At 42.4% G+C, this 22,592-nt stretch overlaps 1 protein-coding gene across 1 annotated transcript in view; it reads left to right on the top strand.

The window, feature by feature from the left end:
• The window catches only part of NPHP3 (nephrocystin 3), a 125,446-nt gene that overhangs the window by 17,457 nt on the left and 85,397 nt on the right, over window positions 1–22,592 (top strand). The window contains exons 3-7 of the mRNA XM_089672535.1: window positions 8,643–8,768; window positions 13,928–14,078; window positions 14,632–14,784; window positions 22,127–22,260; window positions 22,342–22,502. Of these exons, the coding sequence (XP_089528661.1) occupies window positions 8,643–8,768; window positions 13,928–14,078; window positions 14,632–14,784; window positions 22,127–22,260; window positions 22,342–22,502 (725 nt within the window). The remainder of the gene's footprint in view (window positions 1–8,642; window positions 8,769–13,927; window positions 14,079–14,631; window positions 14,785–22,126; window positions 22,261–22,341; window positions 22,503–22,592) is intronic.

The following is a 22,592-nucleotide window of genomic DNA, read 5'->3' as shown; positions in this document are numbered from 1 at the left end:
AAACGTGCTGCAATATTCTTTTTGGACAGCAATGGCTTCCTCCGTGGTGTCCTCCCATGTACTCCATTCTTGTTTAATGTTTTCCTTATTGTAGATGTGTCAACAAAAATGTTAGCATGTGCCAGAGATTTCTGTAGGTCTTTAGCTGACACTCTGGGATTCTTCTTTACCTCATGCAGCATTCTGCGCTGTGCTCTTGCAGTCATTTTTACAGGACGATCACGCCTAGGGAGAGTAGCAACAGTGCTAAACTTTCTCCATTTGTAGACAGTCTGTCTTACCGTGGACACATGAACATCAAGGCTTTTGGAGATACTTTTGTAACCCTTTCCAGCTTCATGCAAGTCAACAATTCTTGATCGTAGGTCTTGTGAGAGCTCTTTTCTGCGAGGCATGGTTCACATCAGACAGTGCTTATTGAAACCAGTAAACCCCAAACAGGTGTGTGTTTTTTAAGGGCAGGACAGCTGTCAGCAACACATCCAATATCATCACACTGATTGGAGTCAAGGTTGGCTCACTCCTGGCTCCAATTAGCTCTGGGAGAAGTCATTAAGCTAGGGCCTCACATACTTTTTCCTCCCTGCACTGTGAATGTTTACATGTTATGTGCAATTAAACCATGGCAACATCTAATGTTTGTGTAGTATTATGTTCAGCAGACTGTGTTCTTCTATAGTTGTGACTTAGATGACGTTCAGAACACATTTTATGCCCAGTTCATGCAAAACTCCACGTAATCCCAAGGGGTTCACATACTTTTTCTTGCAACTGTACATGTAGGTTTACATACAGACACATGTACATACACACAGACACCTGTATACACACACAGACATGTACATACATACGCACAGAGACACATGTGCACACACACACATACAGACACATGTATAGACACATGTACAGACACACATACATGTACATACACAGAGACACATGTACATACACAGAAATACGCATGCACAGACACATGTACATACACACAGACACATGTACATACATACACACAAACACACACACATACATGTACATACACACAAACACATGTACATGCACACAGACACATGTACATGCATACACACACCCATATAAAAAGTTGCAGTACTTAGTTACGTTCACTCACAGAGCCAGGTACTGCACTTTAGGGGGAGGCAGAGGGCACAGCACACACTCCTTCTTTTGCTTTCACTTTGCTCAACTATTGAGCAGTCTGACGGCTCCCAGTGCGAGTGACAGATCCAGCCCTGAGTTCCAAGCCTGCTCAGCAAGATGGCCCTGGAGACACACTCGCCCCAACCATAATTGGGCCTAGGCCAGGCCTTGAAATTTCCACTCACCTGCTCGCATTGGTGAGTGGAAATTTGAAGGCCTGGCCTAGGCTATAAGAAGATTGCTAAGGCCCTGAAACTGAACTGCAGCATGATGGCCAAGACCATACAGCAGTTTAACAGGACAGGTTCCACTTAGAACAGGCCTTGCCATGGTCGACCAAAGAAGTTGAGTGCACATGCTCAGCGTCATATCCAGAGGTTGTCTTTGGGAAATAGACGTATGAGTGCTGCCAGCATTGCTGCAGAGGTTGAAGGGGTGGGGGGTCAGACTGTCAGTGCTCAGACCATACTCCGCACACTGCATCAAATTGGTCTGCATGGCTGTCGTCCCAGAAGGAAGCCTCTTCTAAAGATGATGCACAAGAAAGCCCGCAAACAGTTTGCTGAAGACAAGCAGGCTAAGGACATGGATTATTGGAACCATGTCCTGTGGTCTGATGAGACCAAGATAAACTTATTTGGTTCAGATGGTGTCAAGCGTGTGTGGTGGCAATCAGGTGAGGAATACAAAGACAAGTGTGTCTTGCCTACAGTCAAGCATGGTGGTGGGAGTGTCATGGTCTGGGGCTGCATGAGTGCTGCCGGCACTGGGGAGCTACAGTTCATTGAGGGAACCATGAATGCCAACATGTACGGTGACATACTGAAGCAGAGCATGATCCGCTCCCTTTGGAGACTGGGCCGCAGGGCAGTATTCCAACATGTTAACGACCCCAAACACTCCTCCAAGACGACCACTGTCTTGCTAAAGAAGCTGAGGGTAAAGGTGATGGACTGGCCAAACATGTCTCCAGACCTAAACCCTATTGAGCACCTGTGGGGCATCCTCAAATGGAAGGTGGAGGAGCGCAAGGTCTCTAACATCCACCATCTCCGTGATGTCGTCATGGAGGAGTGGAAGAGGACTCCAGTGGCAACCTGTGAAGCTCTGGAGAGCTCCATGCCCAAGAGGGTTAAGGCAGTGCTGGAAAATAATGGTGGCCACACAAAATATTGACACTTTGGGCCCAATTTGAACATTTTCACTTAGGGGTGTACTCACTTTTGTTGCCAGCGGTTTAGACATTAATGGCTGTGTGTAGAGTTATTTTGAGGCGACAGCAAATTTACACTGTTATACAAGCTGTACACTCACTACTTTACATTGTAGCAAAGTGTCATTTCTTCAGTGTTGTCACATAAAAAGATACAATTAAATATTTACAAAAATGTGAGAGGTGTGCTCACTTCTGTGAAATACTGTAGGATATGAGTATGAAGTTAGGGGGTATGAGGCATTGACTGTAAGAAGGCCATTGGAAGGCAGTAAACAAGGACAGAAACTAAAGACATAGGGGTTGATTTAATAAAGCTGGAGAGTGTAAAATCTTGTGCAGCCAGTGGCGGACTGACCATTTGGAAATTCGGGTACTGCCCGGGGTCAGTAGGGGGCCCCATGAGATGCCCCTGGTATAGGGTTTTTTGAGTTTGGCCAAGTACACAGGGGCCTCATGATCCTCTGTTGCCCGGGGGCCCCATGAGTTGTCAGTCCGCCACTGTGTGCAGCTGTGCATGGTAGTCAATCAGCTTCTAACTTCAGCTTGTTCAATTAGGTTTTACAAAAAAAAACCTGGAAGCTGATAAGTTTCTATGCAGAGCTGCTCCAGATTTTGCACAGTTTTAGTTAATCCCCCTCCATAGACTTCTAAAGAGGTGGTTAGGATGCAGAGAATTGTCATTTCTTGGAAATTCCACCTACATTAAATTTCTCATTCCTTCAAAATTGTTGTTAGGTGATGATGGGCAAGGTAGTCGTAGACAGAAAATCTGATCAGTAGAATAATGCCTGCAGCAAATAAGAAACTGCTTTGTTGGGTGGGAATTAAAAATTTGAATAAACACTGAATGAGAAATGTCCTAAACTGGGTTTCTTTGATGGAAATCAGGACAACCATATCTATGGAAATCAGTATCATTAACTATTTATTATCAGCAGTACTTTACAGAATGTAGGCACAGTACAGTACTACTGTTATAATATGAATCAAAACGAGGGATCCGACAGCCACAAGAGCTGTTTTTGTCAAACATGGTATATTAGAACATTATGTAACTTTTCAAATTTATTGATGAAACATGTTTCTAAAGTTGAGGGTCCCGTTTAAACATAACTCTGAATGTACAAAGTTTATGAAACACATCTCATGTTGATTGTGCAGTTACTAAGGTTCACTAACTTGAAATATGCTATTGACTTGTATTTAACTACAATACATTAACTAGTCAAATTTGCAATGGCCTAAAGAATTCAGATGTGATATACACGTATAGATAATGATAATTTAAAAATTGAATGGTAGGTGTATTGTAGCACTGAGAGACAGAGTAGCAGCAAATATTCAAAAGAAATGCATGTCTAACAAATTGTGCACTGATTTGCATGTTCATGAGGGAAATAAGTATTTGATCCCCTTCACAAAGCATGACTTAGTACTTGGTGGCAAATCCCTTGTTGGCAATCACAGAGGTCAGACGTTTCCTGTAGTTGGCCACCAGGTTTGCACACATCTCAGGAGGGATTTTGGCCCATTCCTCTTGGCAAATCCTCTCCAAGTCATTAAGGTTTGGTGGCTGACGTTTGTCAACTCGAACTTTCAGCTCCCTCCACAGATTTTCAATCGGATTAAGGGCTGGAGACTGGCTAGGCCACTCCAGGACCTTAATGTCTTCTTGAGCCACTCCTTTGTTGCCTTGGCCATGTGTTTTGGGTCATTGTCATGCTGGAACACCCATCCACGACCCATTTTCAAGGTTCTCACCCAAGATTTGACGGTACATTGCCCCGTCCATCGTCCCTTTGATGCAGTACAGTTGTCCTGTCCCCTTAGCAGAAAACACCCCCAAAGCAGAATGGTTCCACCACCATGTTTGACAGTTGGGATGGTGTTCTTGGGGTCATAGGCAGCATTCCTCCTTCTCCAAACACGGCGAGTTGAGTTAATACCAAAGAGCTCAATTTTGGTCTCATCTGACCACAACACTTTCAACCAGTCCTCCTCTGCATCATTCAGATGTTCAGTGGCAAACTTTAGACGGGCCTGGACATGTGCTTTCTTGAGCAGATGGACCTTGCGGGCACTGCAGGATTTCCATCCTTGTCGGCGTAGTGTGTTACCAATTGTTTTCTTGGTGACTGTGGTCCCAGCTGCCTGGAGATCATTGACGAGATCCTCACGTGTAGTTCTGGGATGATTCCTCACTGTTCTCATGATCATTGACACTCTACGAGGTGAGATCTTGCATGGTGCACCAGACCTAGGGAGACTGACAGTTGTTTTATGTTTCTTCCATTTGCAAATGATTGCACCAACTGTCACCTTCTCACCAAGCTGCTTGGCAATAGTTTGGTAGCCCAGTCCAGCCTTGTGTAGGTCTACAATCTTGTCCCTGACATCCTTAAAAGACTGCTTCTAATCTCAGCATGTTACCTGTATGAAAGACAAGTAATCCTGCTGAATGATAGGGGATCAAATACTTATTTCCCTCATGAACATGCAGATCAGTGTATAATTTTGTTAGACCTGCATTTCTTTTGAATTTTCTGTTGCTATTCTGTCTCTCAGTGTTACAATACACCTACCATTCGATTTTTAGACTGATCATTTCTTTGTGAGTGGGGCAAACATTCAAAATCAGCAGAGGATCAAATACTTAATTCCTTCACTTTCTCTATATATATATGTGTGTGTGTGTGTGTGTGTGTATGTGTGTGTATATATATATATATATATATATATATATATATATATATATATATATATATATACAGTTGCAAGAAAAAGTATGTGAACCCCTTGGGATTACGTGGAGTTTTGCATGAATTGGGTATAAAATGTGCTCTGAACGTCATCTAAGTCACAACAATAGAAGAACACAGTCTGCTGAACATAATACTACACAAACATTAGATGTTGCCATGGTTTAACTGCACATAACATGTAAACATTCACAGTGCAGGGAGGAAAAAGTATGTGAGGCCCTAGCCTAATGACTTCTCCCAGAGCTAATTGGAGCCAGGAGTGAGCCAACCTTGACTCCAATCAGTGGGATGATATTGGATGTGTTGCTGACAGCTGTCCTGCCCTTAAAAAACACACACCTGTTTTGGGTTTACTGGTTTTAAGAAGCACTGTCTGATGTGAACCATGCCTCGCAGAAAAGAGCTCTCAGAAGACCTACGATCAAGAATTGTTGACTTGCATGAAGCTGGAAAGGGTTACAAAAGTATCTCCAAAAGCCTTGATGTTCATGTGTCCACGGTAAGACAGACCATCTACAAATGGAGAAAGTATAGCACAGTTGCTACTCTCCCTAGGCGTGGTCGTCCTGTAAAAATGACTGCAAGAGCACAGCGCAGAATGCTGCATGAGGTAAAGAAGAATCCCAGAGTGTCAGCTAAAGACCTACAGAAATCTCTGGCACATGCTAACATTTTTGTTGACACATCTACAATAAGGAAAACATTAAACAAGAATGGAGTACATGGGAGGACACCACGGAGGAAGCCATTGCTGTCCAAAAAGAATATTGCAGCACGTTTGAAGTTTGCAAAAGAGCACCTGGATGTTCCACAGCACTACTGGCAAAATATACTGTGGACAGATGAAACCAAGATTGAGTTGTTTGGGAAGAACACACAACACTATGTGTGGAGGAAAAAAGGCACAGCACACCAACATCAAAACCTCATCCCCACTGTAAAACATGGCGGAGGGAGCATCATGGTTTGGGGCTGCTTTGCTGCCTCAGGGCCTGGACGGATTGTTGTCATTGATGGGAAAATTAATTCCAGAGTTTATCAAGACATTTTGCAGGAAAACGTACGACCATCTGTCCGCCAACTGAAGCTCCGCAGAGGATGGGTGATGCAACAGGACAATGACCCAAAGCATACAAGTAATTCAACAAAACAATGGCTGCAACAGCACAGAATACGCCTTCTGGAGTGGCCCAGTCAGAGTCCTGACCTCAACCCCATTGAAATGCTGGGGCATGACCTTAAGAGAACGATTCACACCAGACATCCCAAGAATATTGCTACACTGAAACAGTTTTGTGAAGAGGAGTGGTCCAAAATTACTTCAGATCGTTGTGCAGGTCTGATCTGCAACTACAGGAAACGTTTGGTTGAGGTTATTGCTGCCAAAGGAGGGTCAACCAGTTATTAAGTCCAAAGGTTCACATACTTTTTCCTCCCTGCACTGTGAATGTTTACATGTTATGTGCAATTAAACCATGGCAACATCTAATATTTGTGTAGTATTATGTTCAGCAGACTGTGTTCTTCTATTGTTGTGACTTAGATGACGTTCAGAGCACATTTTATGCCCAATTCATGCAAAACTCCACGTAATCCCAAGGGGTTCACATACTTTTTCTTGCAACTGTATATTACATACACACACAAAAAAATTAAAGGAACGCTTTGAAAACACATCAGATCTCAATGGGGAAAAATATCATGCTGGATATATATATTGATATGGACTGGGTAATGTGTTACGAATGTAAGAATGCTGCATTGTTTGAAGGAAATGAAAATTATTAACCTACAGAGGACTGAATTCAAAGACACCTGGAAATTAAAGTGAAAAAATTATGCAGCAGGCAAGTCTATTTTGTTGAAATTTCATTGCAGCAACTCAAAATGGTACTTTTTGAGTTGATTTTACAAAATGGTCAAAGTGGTAGTTTGTATGGCCCTCATGTGCTTACATGCATGCCTGAAAACATCGGGGCATGCTCCTAATGAGACGATGGATGGTGTCCTGGAGTATTTCCATCCAGCTCTGGACCAAGGCATCACTTAGCTTCTGGACAGGCTGAGGTGCAACCTGGTGGCGTCTGATGGACCAAAACATGATATCCCAGAGGTGTGCTATTATATTTAGGTTAGGTGAGCGTGGGGGCCATTCAATGGTATCAGTTCTGTCATCCTCCAGGAACTGCTTGCATACTCTTGCCACATGAGGCTGGGCATTGTCATGCACCAGGAGGAATCCAGGACCTACTGCACCAGCGTAGGGTCTGACAATGGGTCCAAGGATTTCATCCCGATATCTAATGGCAGTCAGGGTGCCATTGTCTAGGCTGTAGAGGTCTGTGCTTCCCTCCATGGATATGCCTCTCTAGACCATCACTGACCCACCACCAAAACAGTCATGCTGAACGATGTTACAGGCAGCATAATGTTCTCCACAGCTTCTCAAGACCGTTTCATGTCTGTCAGATGTGCTCAGGGTGAACCTGCTTTCATCTGTGAAAAGCACAGGGCGCCAGTGGCATACCTGCCAATTCTGATGTTCAATGGCAAATGCCAGTCGAGCTCTATGGTGCCGGGCAGTGAGCACAGGGTCCATTAGAGGATGTTGGGCCCTCAAGCCACCCTCATGAAGCCTGTTTCTGATTGTTCAGAGATATTCACACCAGTGGCCTGCTGGAGGTCATTTTGTAGGGCTCTGGCAGTGCTCATCCTGTTCCTCCTTGCACAAAGGAGCAGATACTGGTCCTGCTGATGCGTTAACGACCTTCTATGGCCCTGTCCAGCTCTCCTAGAGTAGCTGCCTGTATCCTGGAATCCCCTCCATGCTCTTGAGACTGTGCTGGGAGACACAGCAAACCTTCTGGCAGTGGCACGTATTGATGTTCCATCCTGGAGGAGTTGGAATGCCTGTGCAACCTCTGTAGGGTCCAGGTATTGCCTCATGCTACTAGTAGTGACACTGACCCTAGCCCAGTGTTTCTCAACTCCAGTCCTCATGGACCCCCAACAGGTCATGTTTTCAGGATTTCCATTATTTTGCACAGGTGATTTGATCAGTTTCACTGCCTTAGTAATTACCACAGCTGTTTCATCTGAGGGAAATCCTGAAAACATGACCTGTTGGGGGTCCATGAGGACTGGAGTTGAGAAACACTGCCCTAGCCAAACGCAAAAATAGTGAGGAATAGTCAGAAAAGATGAGTAGGGAAAAAATGTCCGTGGCCTCCACCTGTAAAACCATTCCTGTTTTGGGGGGGTCGTCCCATTGTTCATCTAGTGCACCTGATGTTAATTTAATTAACACCAAAGCAGCTGAAACTGATTAACAACCCCCTCTGCTACTTAACTGACCTGATCAATATCCCAGGAGTTTAATTGACATGATGCTATACTGTGAATAAAAAGTGTTCCTTTAATTTTTTTGAGCAGTGTGTGTGTAATATATGGATAAAATATGTAATGCAGACTTTATTGCTATATTTTGCTGTTTGTTTGGTTTATTTTAGGCCCTTCAGAAGACCTATCAGAAGAACCTCAGAGAGAAAGAGAGTGCGGTTGAAGCTAAATATCAAGCTATGGAGAGAGCTGCTACTTTTGAACATGATAGAGATAAAGTGAAAAGACAGTTTAAGGTATAAGCCTGTTTATTGAGGAAAAATGCAACAGATACCAAGCACTTGCATGTTTTACCAGTGAATTGCTGATGGTGGGTGCACATACTAAGCATTTTGTGAAAGAAACTGGCTGCATTTTATCAATGATGATGGCTATTGGATGAGTTGTACTTTGTATGCCTTCATTTCTTTTCTTTTGTGGCTCCATTTAATTAATGGTATTTAAAGCAGAACTAAACCCTCTTATCCTTTTATAGCCAAGGAAGCTTCCATCCTAACCTCTGCTTGATCTACAGTTGCCACAGTGTTGCTCCAGTGATTGGTTATGACACCAGCCGTTTGATAGTTTGACAGTACTGTTGAGAACACAAGCAACTGTGACTATTATCATTCACTGCTTGCCTGGAATGTAACAGTTTTGGGAAACCGTTCAATCTATAGGTTTAGTTCAACTCTGAAGTAAAACTAAAGGGAGGAGAGATACTCCCCTTTCCTCCAGTTATCTTGTCCCTGGCCACCACCAGCATCTTCTTCTGTGTGCTAGTTTCCAGTTATATTTATTGGCTGACGTGGGATGATGTCACTCCTGTGCATGTGCAGGAACTAGTTGTCCCAGTACACATATATTGGGCTGGTTGCTGGAAGCTGAGCTGTGCATGCGCAGCTCAGTTACAGTCCAGGGATCACTGTGAGCAGGCATGTAAGTTTGTTTTATTGCAGAAGAGAAATTGCATGTCTCTTCTGTAATAAAAGGCTTGCCTGCTCACAATGAATATTAGCGGACCTTTCGTTTCACTTTATAACAGTTGAGCAGCTGATACACAAATGCAGAGGGTGAAATATCTTATGAGCTACGACCTTGTCCTTCTCTGCTTTATATCTCAAAGCTACCAGATAGTTTGCTAGTATAAAAGTAAAGCTGTTTGTTAAAAAAATACTAAGACTTTAAGAAATATGTTTGAGAACCTCGTGAATGTAAATGTAGTAACTGCCTTGTTTTTTAAAGATAAAGGACCTGGGGTCGTCATCCTTATTCTGGTTTTACTGTCTAGTAATTTTTTGACCTAGGACAAACATACAGGGCAGGAGATCATATGTTTCAGATTTCAGATAATGTCTGCATACAGTGGGTATAGAAATGAATCACCCCCCTTTAAAATAATCACATTTTGTTGCTTTGCATCCTGAAATTAACCCCTTTGCATCGGCGCTTCCGTCCCTTTAAGGGTTTCGGAAGCCGGGAGGCGGGGTGGGGTTTAGGGTCATGTGACCTCAGTGACATGCCATCACGGCGGTCACATGATCGGGAAAGGTCACAATCGAAAGAGGAGATCGGGACCTTTCCGTGAGTACGGGGCATGTGTGCTGGGAGTGTGCAGGGCACGCGCTCTCAGCACATTTGTTCTTTTTTAATAGAAAGCAAATGTGCGGCCGCTGGGTGTCTAGGCCCAGACGCCGGGAGGCCGCACATTTGCGTTCGGCCGGCGTGAAGAGGTTTAAGGTTTTTTTTTGTTTGTTTTGTCCAGCTGTATTTGCTCAGTGCATCTTATAACATCCAAGTGAAAGATATCACACCAACAAGCCAGAACAAAATAAAAAAACCTCAAAAACTGAATCACTGAGTTGGTAAAAAGAACACCCCTTCCTAAAAATGACTTAACTCAATGAGGTGTAGCTAATCACCTTCTCAATTGCACACAAAGCCATTTAACTTTCCACTGTGATCCGATGTGGTCATTATTAGCTCAGCATGAAAAGAGCTTTCCTGTAGTATTTCAGTCCCTAGTAGTGCAACTGAAGCAAACAATCAACTATGGGTGGCAAGGCACTGTCAAAAGATCTTGGGGACAAATTTGTGGACAGACACAAGTCAGGAGATGGATCCAAAAAAACTAAAAGTCTTTGTTAATGCCTGGAAGCACAGTGAAGTCTATTATTAAGAAGTGGAAGGCATTGGGTGCAACACAGACCCTCCCTGGATCAGGACGTCCCTCCACTGGATGAAAGAGCAAGGAGGAAACTCGTCAGAGAGGCTACCAAGAGGCCCACAGCAACTCTGAAGCAGCTGAAGAAATTTATAACAAAGAGTGGTCATTGTGTGCATGTGACAATATCACAAATTCTCCACAAATGTGGCTTGTTTGGGAGGTATGCAGGAAAGGCCAGATGTAGTTACACCTGAGCTTTGCCAAAACACACCTTGAAGATTCTGAGGCCACATGGAAAAGGTGTTCTGGTCAGGTGAGACTAAAATGTAATTGTTTGGCCTCAACACTAAACGATATATCTGGCAGCTCACCATTCAGATAGCACCATTCCTACAGTAAAGCATGACAGTGGTAATGTCCTGTTATTGGGCTGCTCTCTGCAGCAGGGACTGGAGCACTTGTCAGGATAGATGGAAAAATGGATGGGGCAAAATACCGTCAAATTCTTGAGGAAAATCTGCTGCCCTCTGCCAGAAAGTTGTCAATGGGAAGAAGGTTTACCTTCTAACATGACAATGACCCAAAGCACACAGCAAAAATGACCACACAGTGGTTGAAGGAGAAAAAGGTGAATGTCCTTGCATGGCCTAGTCAGAGCCCAGACTAATGCAGGTCATAGACAGGGAGAAAATCGGCTGATTTTTCGTCCAAAAAAAAAAATCGGCTGATTTTCGGATCGTTAGTGGGGTAATCGGTCGGCCATTTTTCGTGATTTTGACACTTTTTTTTTGTCGGTCTTCCTTCATTTCAGGCTACAAAACAACAAAATGTGATTATTTTAAAGGGGAGTGATTCTTTTCTATACCCACTGTACCTGTTCCACCTTTCTGATTTAATAGATAGGATGAGGGTGACTACCCTACAACCTCCCTCTCTCAAAACAAGCCAGAAATGACAGATCCTATATTTCTCTCAATAACTTAAACATGCCTTAGGCTGTCCAACGATAAGGCATAATCCCAACTCCCTCATAATAGCAAAGTTTCTGAGTGCTCCATAATCTGGTACAGTAATTCCTGCTGTAATGTTATGTCTATGGATAGGTGCGGGTTAGAAGACAAACACTGTAGGCAGAACCAGCTTATCTCAGTGAAGAACTGTAATGTTCAGGGCAGGTTTCCTAAAGATGACCATACACTAATGTGGGGGTCGGCAGCCCATCGATTGCAATCTACCAGTTGATTACGAGTGGATGATGGGTAGATCGTGTCCCCGCAGTGCCGGCCCCCTTTGAAGAACTTCTCCCCACAGCAGAGCCGCACACAGAAGCAGCCAGCTAAGCTGCAAGGCTACACCTACCTTCTCCGGCTCCTGCTGTCTTCCCTTAACATCCATCCCACCCATTTTCTAGGTCACATACGGGTGCTCAGGATACATATGAGGGATGGATAAGAGGGAAAGCAGAGCATCAGAACTGGCAAGTAATACACTACAATGGCCACTGGTAAAAAAAAAAGAAAAAAAAAAAGGAAAAACAATAATTTTGAAAAAAGATGCATTATTTTGCAGGAGCAGACTAAAGAGGGACATCAGCATTTTGGCACAGGAAATGTCAGGATCTACACTGGGTTGTATATGTTAGTAGCAAAACAAAAAAACAGCAAAGGGTTTCCAATATAGCCCTGCATCCCCTTGTGCTGATCTACAGGGACAGCTGCAGAAGAATTAGTATGTGATCAGCGTTCCTCAAGGATGATATGAGACTGATTCTATGATCTCCTATAAGCGCAAAGGTGGAGATGTATTTTTTTTCTGTTTGATATATGGCTGTCAGAATATCCAAACAGTGACTGCAGCCGATTGGCTCTAGTTGCTCTCAGGTGGAAGAAAAATATATTTTAAATATATATTCAAAAATTTTCTTCCCAAATATATTGACATATATTTGAAATACTACAATTTTGGCCCTATTCAATATTCATTTATATTTATATATATATATATATATATATATATATATATATATATTATAATATACTGTATGTTGAAATGCATTTTAATATATATTATAAAATATATGAAAATATTTTTATAAATATATATTTTTAAATATATTCTTCAGATTTTTTTTCAACATATAATTGTGTGTGTGTGTGTATATATATGTATGTATGTGTGTATATATATATATATATATATATATATATATATATGACACACACACACAATGTTGAAATGCATTTTTTATATATTACAAAATATGTGAAAAAATGTTTTAAAAATACATTTTCAAATATACTGTATGTCTTTAAAAATACATTTAATCGACCTTTTTAGAATGCTTTTACAAATATATGTAAAAATAGATGTTAAAATGACTTTTTTTATATGTTAAAAAAAAAATCTGAAGAATATATTTAAAAATATATATTTTTAAAAATATTTTTCATATATTTTATAATATATATAAAAATGCATTTAAACATACAGTATAATATATATATATATATATATATATATATATGTATATTGAATACAGCCAAAATTGTAGTATTTCAAATATATGTCAATATATTTTGGCCGAATATTTTTTTAAATATATTTAAAATATATTTTTCTTTCATGTGGGCTGTTCAGACAACATTTTTCTGAGAGGCTCCTTCGGCAGAAAGTCAATTAAACAATCGACTTTTGTTGAAGGGAATGGTGCCAATAGGACTATACATTGCTTAAATTTTGGCCAAACCAGGAGACATTGGCTGAAATCTAAGCTGTGTATGGCCAGATTAAGTCTACCTGCCCCCATAGGGTCTCAATCCAGATTAAATAGCTGTGTGATATGACCATTCACCCAGAGTGTTTAGTGGCACTGTGTGCAAGGCCAAAATGCAAGATAGTTCAAGTGAGTGAGACTTATTTTTGTGAAATTACATTGCCTTTCTTTTTGCTATACATGCAGCAACTGGGTACAGCAAAAAGTGTTTAGAGGATTCTAGGTAGTACCAATACAGCTCAGGCAGCCTAGTGCTAGCAGGTCACAAACACTACCTGATTGAAGTTTTGTAACTTGAACCTTCAGAGGAATTGCAAAAAGAAAATACATTTGTCCTGCATGGTCACAGTACATGCTCGCTTTAAAGCTGCAATGTTAACCCCAATTTCTATGAGATATATTTATCATCCTTTTGTGTTTAGTAAACTTTTGTTGAAGTTGTTTGTAGCTTTGTAAATAACAAACCTTTCCAAAAGATCTTTAGAGAAACAAAAGAAAAGGAGATCCAGGATTTGCTTCGAGCCAAGCGAGACCTTGAAACCAAACTGCAGAGACTACAGGCACAGGGGATACAGGTGTTTGATCCAGGCGAGTCAGATTCCGATGACAATGACACTGATGTGACAGGTAATGTTCATGGAAGTAGATTAGAGTTCCTTTAAAGCAGTTGTTCTCAACCTGTGGGTCGCGACCCCTTTGGTGGTCAAAAGACCCTTTCACAGGGGTCCCCTAAGACCATCAGAAAACACATATTTCCGATGTGTAAAGAGCAGCTACTGTGTAGAAAGCAGCTGCTGTGTTGAAAGCAGCTACTCTGTTAAAAGCAGCTACTGTGTTGAAAGCAGCAGTATTGGAGGTAAAACGACACTCATGAATTATAATTACTGGGTAAATAATTTTATGGTTGGGGTCACCACAACATGAGGAACTGTATTAAAGGGTCACGGCATTAGGAAGGTTGAGAACCACTGCTTTAAAGTATAAGGAAACGACTTTTAAATATCCCCATGTAACTGCGTTGGATGTTGCACAGATTTTGGAGCGCTCCACAATCTGTTGTTTATGCATAAGGAAATAAACTTTAGACAAATGCTAAATTCTACATTAGTTACGTATTTTTCATATACAGAAATGCTATCCCTTTTATAGAAAAAGTTAATTGTTTATCTTTTGTGTAAAGTTCCTGGCACACAGTGTGACTATTGGACAAGTGGAGCCTTAGGAAGTGAACCCTCAATGGGCAGCATGATGCAGCTTCAACAGTCATTTCGGGGACCAGAATTTGCTCATAGTTCTATTGATGTTGAAGGACCATTTGCTAATGTAAACAGAGGTAAGCTTGTGGCTGTTGTACCTGGAGACATTATTGCATTCAAAATGAATCATTAGCAGCATCACATACTATAGCAGCTACTACAGGTGAAACTCGAAAAATTAGAACATCGTGCAAAAGTTCATTTATTTCAGTAATGCAACTTAAAAGGTGAAACTAATATATGAGATAGACTCATTACATGCAAAGCAAGATAGTTCAAGCTGTGATTTGTCATAATTGTGATGATTATGGCTTACAGCTCATGAAAACCCCAAATCCACAATCTCAGAAAATTAGAATATTGTAAAAAGGTGCAATATTCTAGGCTCAAAGTGTCCCACTCTAATCAGCTAATTAAGCCATAACACCTGCAAAGGGTTCCTGAGACTTTAAATGGTCTCTCAGTCTGGTTCAGTAGGAATCACAATAATGGGAAAGACTGCTGACCTGACAGTTGTGCAGAAAACCATTATTGACACCCTCCATAAGGAGGGAAAGCCTCAAAAGGTAATTGCAAAAGAAGTTGGATGTTCCCAAAGTGCTGAAAGAAAGTTATGTGGAAGGGAAAAGTGTGGAAGAAAAAGGTGCACAAGCAGCAGGGATGACCGCAGCCTGGAGAGGATTGTCACGAAAAGGCCATTCAAAAGTGTTGGGGACTTTCACAAGGAGTGGACTGAGGCTGGAGTCAGTGCATCAAGAGCTACCACACACAGACGGATCCTGGACATGGGCTTCAAATGTCGTATTCCTCTTGTCAAGACGCTCCTGAATAACAAACAACACCAGAAGCGTCTTACTTGGGCTAAAGAAAAAACAGACCTGGTCTGTTGCTCAGTGGTCCAAAGTCCTCTTTTCTGATGAGAGCAACTTTTGCATCTCATTTAGAAACCAAGGACCCAGAGTATGGAGGAAGAATGGAGAGGCACACACTGCAAGATGCTTGAAGTCCAGTGTGAAGTTTCCACAGTCTGTGTTGATTTGGGGAGCCATGTCATCTGCTGGTGTTGGTCCACTGTGCTTCATTAAGTCCAGGGTCAACGCAGCCATCTACCAGGAGATTTTGGAGCACTTCATGCTTCCTTCCGCAGACGAGCTTTATGGGGATGCTGACTTCATTTTCCAGCAGGACTTGGCACCTGCCCACACTGCCAAAAGCACCAAAACCTGGTTCAATGACCGTGGGATTACTGTGCTTGATTGGCCAGCAAACTCGCCTGACCTGAACCCCATAGAGAATCTATGGGGCATTGCCAAGAGAAAGATGAGAGACATGAGACCGAACAATGCAGAAGAGCTGAAGGCCGCTATTGAAGCATCCTGGTCTTCCATAACACCTCAGCAGTGCCACAGGCTGATAGCTTCCATGACACACCGCATTGAGGCAGTAATTGCTGCAAAAGGGTCCCAAACCAAGTACTGAGTACGTATGCATGCTTATACTTTTCAGAGGTTCGATATTGTTCTATGTACAATCCTTGTTTTATTGATTGCATGTAATATTGTAATTTTCTGAGATTGTGGATTTGGGGTTTTCATGAGCTGTAAGCCATAATCATCACAATTATGACAAATCACGGCCTGAACTATCTTGCTTTGCGTGTAATGAGTCTATCTCATATATTAATTTCACCTTTTAAGTTGCATTATTGAAATAAATGAACTTTTGCACGATATTCTAATTTTTTGAGTTTCACCTGTAGAGATCTAATACTTAAAGGGATAGTTGACCCAAAACCCAAAAATGTATATTTTAGTGACCCATCCTGCTATTTATAAAGAAGTAGACACTATTGAATTTTCTTTATTATACACCATGGGACACAGAGCAACTATATTAATCCTTAATGATTTATGTGCCACCTACAGGTGAATGGACACTGGCATATGACCTTACCCCACACAGGAAGTGCTTCAATTTTTTCGCCACTGTTTGAAGGTGATGGTCACAGGTGTGCAGCTCTCTGCACAAACACTGCCATGTGCTCAAAATGGTTCCAGTAGGGATCAAGTGTTTGACTTCCTGGATCCATTCCTATGACTAAAATGCTCAGATGAGTGGTACCTAGGCCCTGCCATGATGAAAGAGGTCAGTATGTGGGGATTGCCTGTAATGCAGCTATCCGGCACTGGACCATGCGTAACACTGCGCAGTAGTAACAGACCAAGGTGTTTCCAGTAGGGTGCTATACAGGTCTGGGGTAGTGAACCCGAAGAAAGGCGGATCGAATTCCTGAAGGTCCTGAGTGACATTACCTAACATGATGGGTGAAGATTTGTTCTTCACTTTCTAGGTCAGAACCTGCGGTAAATCCATGATAGCCTTGATCCCAGTTTTTTCACTCCTATTGTTTTGTATGCTACCAGTCCTCTCTATGTGTTCCACTAGATGTGGTGTTTGTAGGATGGAAGTTGGCTGTCCCTTCCTCAAGTATCTCTTGAGGGCAGTATGGTGCATGTCTGGCTCTACTAGCTGTACCGATCTGTGATGGGATTTTATTTGCTGGTCTTTAACTGAAGTACCCCTGGACATTCTGGCTGCTTTTTCTTGCTATGAGATAGGTGCACAGTGCGGCCTTTGTTCAGGGTGAGAGGAGTGAAGGAATGTTGCACGTTTTTGAGACACAGGCACACACAGTGCTTGTGACATCACAGAAGGGCTCCGAGTGGCAATTTTAAATGGAAGAGACAGCTAGCATGTGTTGCAGTCCTTGCTGTAGAGCACCTTTCATCATGAGGCACAGGGCAGTATTGTACCTTTGGGCACACATAAGTACACCTGTGGAGGAAGGGGCACTGGTAGCTGGGGATGGAAGTATCCTATGGTAACTTTATACTTCTTTTTTTTTTTTTTCAAGTGTACTCATCTGATTGGGACTGCCTGTTTTTCTGACACACGTCCCCATGTGTATTTGTAAGCAAGTTTAACTTTTCCAGAAACCAGGAAGGTGGGAACACAGCTGGGAAAGGTGCATGGGTGCCGCATCATGTCTTGAGGACACTGGAAGTAGTCCCTCTGGTGTAATATTTCCCTGACAGGCTAGGGGTTAAGGATAGTTCTGAGCCCCTACGCTTGTCTGGTTGTGTAGCTACTGCCAGGATGTCATCATCATCTTTGTATATTACGAAAGAGGATTTGTCAGCTGGCGTAGATGGCTTAAGCTGGGATATTGCCTTTATGGTGCATTGCAGTAAGAAGCATAGGCGATCCCCTTCTCCGGTATCTTTTCCTGTTATAGAAGAGGAATAGGTGGACGTGGATGATGAGGTAGATGAGAAGGAACTTGAAGAGGGACAGCTGGTAGATAACCTAGTGGAGGAGTCTGAATCGGAGGAGGTTCATATTCATAGTGTCTCTCAGGCTCAGAGAGCCTTGGTGAATTCTCTGTCAGCGATTAGTTCACAACGATTTTTTTAATCTGCCACTTTTTGAGAATTCCTCTCCAAAGTTTTCACCTCTGGGTTCTTAGCTGCCATTGATAAGGTTCCTTTCTTTATCCTGTACCCTCATTAGAGGCAGTAGTATTTGTAGAATGGGCTCACCCTGATAGGGTGGTGTTCTCCTAAAAGGTTCACACAGCTGTATCCAATGGAGGAGAAAAATAATTCACTAGGAAATGGAATATGCCTGGCCCTGGACTGCACGCCCGAGTCTCAACCCTCTGCAGCACAGGGGGTGCCCACAGCAGCTCGGTGTGTGTGTGTGCGCGTGCCTCCCCTCTGTCCCAGGCTTTCCAGAGACGGAGAGGACGCCCTCCCCGGCAGGACGGCTATTAAGGCCTGCCATAGTTTTAAGGACTGAGTTTTAAGTGGCTAGTTAAGAATAATTCTGCAGATACTGAGGGTGGCCCTGGTGAGGATCACCTTGGGATCCCTGTTTTACGGTGAATGCCTTGAAGGATTCAGTTCAACAGATCTCAAGCTTGGGACTTTTTCCACGAATGTGCAGGATTTTTTTCTAACGAATTTATCTGCAGAGTTACTCTGCAAAAAGTTATTGAAAGGTTTTTTTTTTGTTTTGTTTTTTTTTAACTTTCAAGGGGAATGTCTGGGACAGAGTTGGATCAGTATATCCAAAAGATTACAGAAGATAAGCATTTGTTTCAGAGGACTGTGACTGTTTGTTTTTTTTCCAGGATCTGCTACCTCTGGAGAGTCTTTGGTGCTAGCAGGCCTCTGCCATGAGAGAGAAGCTTCTGGGTCAGTTTTATAAGATGACCTGGGCCAGCAAAGCCAGATTCGAAACCCTCCTCTCTATAAGTGATGCTCCCACTCACTTGGGTGGGGAGACAGGTGCTGGCATTTGCAGGGGTGTGGCAGGAGGAAGTGGCAGGTGAGTATGTCCATTGCACAATCTCTGAGGGTTACAAGTTGGTGTTCCGAGAGCCTCCTCTGCCACGTTTTATACGTTCAAATGTCCTTGAATCTGCAAACAGAGGATGTTGCTGTTTCTAGCTCTCAAGCACCGTTTTCACAAACCCTGATTATGCCAGTTCTGGAGGCCAAAAGGTTTCTCGGGTTTTTCTCAAATTTCTTCACCATCCCAAAAGCAGTGGTGATGTCACTTCAACCAGGGAATTTCCTGGCATCACTGGGCATAAAGGATGTTTATCTGCATGTACCCATTTTTCCTCCTTATCAGCAGAGGACCAGTAGTTTGTTTGTGGCCTTGCCTTTCACACTGTCCTTGGCACTCAGGTGTTCACTGAGATTTTGGCTTCAGTCTTGGGTCTGTTAAGAATCCAGGGAGTATCCATTGTGGGTTATTCGGATGATATGTTACTCAGAGGGCAACCGGTTCACTTACTGGAGCATAATGTGTCTATTTCAGTTAGACTCTAGAGTTGTTAAAGCCAGAATTCTGAAGAAAAGTCCTAGGGACATTTACCATAGAACTTGGTTGCCCTGGTGTGAAGCTAGGGGTTCCACCCCTGAAAATATGCCATTGTCGGATCCTTTCTTTTCTCCATTCTGGAGTGGACCTTTTGCCATCTAGGGGCAGAACTCAGCCTTGGCAATTTTTTCTTTTTCTAGAGGCCAATTGCTTCTCATTCATTTGTGTGAGCCTTTTTTCAAGGAGTTGTGCAGATGGTTACTCCAGTGATGTCATCTGTGCTTCCAGGGAATCTAATTTGGTTTTGTATGTTTTACAGGAACAACCTTTTGAACTTATTCCGGACTTTCCTTTAGTTTTTTTTTTTCTTTTACTTGGAAGGTGGCTTTTCTGTTTGCTATTATTACGACAGCAAGGGTGTCTTAGTTGGCAGCTCTGTCTTGCAGGGACCTGTATCTGGTGCTCCATCAGGATGAGATGGTGCTTTAACCTCATCCGCCTTTTCTGCCATAAGTTCCCTATTTTCTTTCCCAGGCCTCAGTTGCCAGGGGACAGGGCCTTTCACAAGCTGGATTTGGTGTGGGCATAAAGGTTTATTTGGAATGGATTGCTCGTGTTCGGCAGTCAAGTTTGCTTTTTATCCTTCCTGAAAGACTAATGAAGGGTTGCCTGGCTACTACAGTAAGTCGACTGTTTCCTTTTGAATTTGTCAGATAATCTTTCAAGCCTTTGGCTTAAAGGGAAGGAATCCACCATTTCAGATGACAGCTCATTCTAACAGGAGTGTAGCTGCCTTCTATCGGTCATCAGGTCTCAGTGGATCTGGATTGCAAGGCTATGTCTTTGATTCACACCTTTACAAGATGTTATCAGGTGGATGTAAGTATTGCTGAGGATGTTATCTTCTGGTTGCAGTGTCTTGCGGACAGCTGTGTACTCATAAGCAGTGATTTGGGACATCCCATTAAGTAAGGACTAATATGGTCGCTCTAAGTCCCGTGATGTACGATAAAGAAAACTGGATTTTTTTGCTTACCTGTAAAGTCCATTTCTTGGAGTACATCATGGGACACAGATGTCCTGCCCCTTTGTGATGGATGCATTGCTTGCTACAAGACTGAGGCATTTCCTGTATGGGAGGGGTTATATAGGGAAGGACTTCCTGTCTTTTTTTTGCCAGTGTCCATTCACCTGTAGGTGGCGCATAACCTGTTGAATATGGATTAATATGCTTGCTCTGTGTCCTGTGATGAACCCCAAGAAACGCATTTTACAGGTGAGTACAAAAATCAATTTTTTCCCCAGAAAAAATGTTAACCAGTGGCTTATAGACAAATGACGGCCAGGTGGGAACTCTCTCTTTGTGGGTGGACACCATGGGGTTTATTTTCTAAAGCTGGAGAGTCCAAAATCAGACTCCCTTCTGCATAGAAACCAATCAGCTTCTAACCTCAGCTTGTTCAATGAAGCTTTGGCAATGAAATCTGGAAGCTGATTGGTTTCTATGCAGAAGGGAGTCTGATTTTGGACTCTCCAGCTTTAGTAAATAAACCCCCATATGACCTCCTCCCCAGAATGTACTTTGTGCAGGCCCCACATTCAAAGTGCGATGGCGCTGAAAATTGGTCTGGGCTGGAAGGGGTGAAAGTTTTTCTTGTTTTGTTTATTTTTTTACTTTGGAGCATGCAATGTATTTTGCACAACTGAATTGCTTACTAAATTGGCCTGTGCTATTCTTCTGTAAGCTGCCAGGAATGGAGCTAGGTGTCAAGATAATGTAAGTTCAGCGTGAATGCGCAAGATTTACATCACTACTCACCAAATGAAGGGATCAAAAAGATGCTGGAACCAGAAGAGGAAGATAAGAACATAGCAGCGGGGATGTAGTGTATGCGGATTGAAAAGCTGACAAGGGTTCAAGCATTCCCCTTTACTTAAAAAAATTACTTCTGTCTGTGTTACTGTTTCAGAGATTTCCCCTGTCTTGTCCTGAGAATAACCTTTTTACCAGACAGGAGATGGAGGGACCTCTCCAAAGGTGCCTCCAACTGCATTAAACAAAAATTCCAGGTATAAATATTTTTACATATTTACAGTAAATTGGTCCAGCTCTCCACTTAATTCAATCACAGAATGCTTTGTATTCATTGAGAAAATGCAAAGCATTCTCTGAATAGTGCCTGTGCTGAACAGGCCAGGTCCTGTGTTCACAGTGCCTCAGGGCAGCCGCTCGGCATGGGAACCAGAAGCTAGTGAAGATCATGTAGGTAGCAGTACCTACTACAATGATTTCAAGGTTTCAGGGGATCCCAAAGGTATAGTATGCTTATAATTACATTGGTCCAAGCTGAATCATTGTAACCATGAAAAAATATCTATTCCTGGAACTCTTATTTAAAATCTGACAGTTTGAATCTTTCTGCACTTTCTACAGAACTAAAAAAAGTTTTGCATTTGTATACACTTTAGGCATAATGCCAAGCCTGGTAAGTAAACACTGACCGGTTTTTATGTTCTCATATTTTGCAGATGACTGGGATGCAGCAGTAGCTAGCTTGCTACAAGTCACCCCTCTTTTTTCTCAGGCAGCGTGGAGCAATACTGTACGATGTTACCTAATCAACACAAAGGATACTCAGCCTGAAGTAGACATTTTCCTAAACGTAAGAACCAAACTATATAGGTGCATAATACTCTCTTGTTATCTAGAATCAGCAACTGTTACATTTTTTGTGTACTTGTAGGAATATTCTCCAAAGCTGCAGAGGATGTGTGAAAGCTTGGGCTATTTCTTTCAAGTTGTCCATTTCCCTGAAGAATGCGAGAACCATTATACTGCGGTGCGGAAATGGGAAATTGAAAGGAGTTCTCTTGTCATACTTTTTATTTGTTCCTCCTTGAGCAGGTTTGTCTTTATTACGTTGATGTATAGAAACTATTTAACCTCAAGCCTACAGGGCACTTATACCCTCTTCCTGCCCAGGCCAATTTCCAG

The sequence above is a fragment of the Staurois parvus genome, unplaced genomic scaffold (assembly GCF_062004578.1).
Source record: "Staurois parvus isolate SC_StPar_1 unplaced genomic scaffold, SC_StPar_1.0 ptg000130l, whole genome shotgun sequence".
Lineage (NCBI taxonomy): Eukaryota > Metazoa > Chordata > Amphibia > Anura > Ranidae > Staurois > Staurois parvus.
This window is presented reverse-complemented; position numbering and strand designations above follow the sequence as displayed.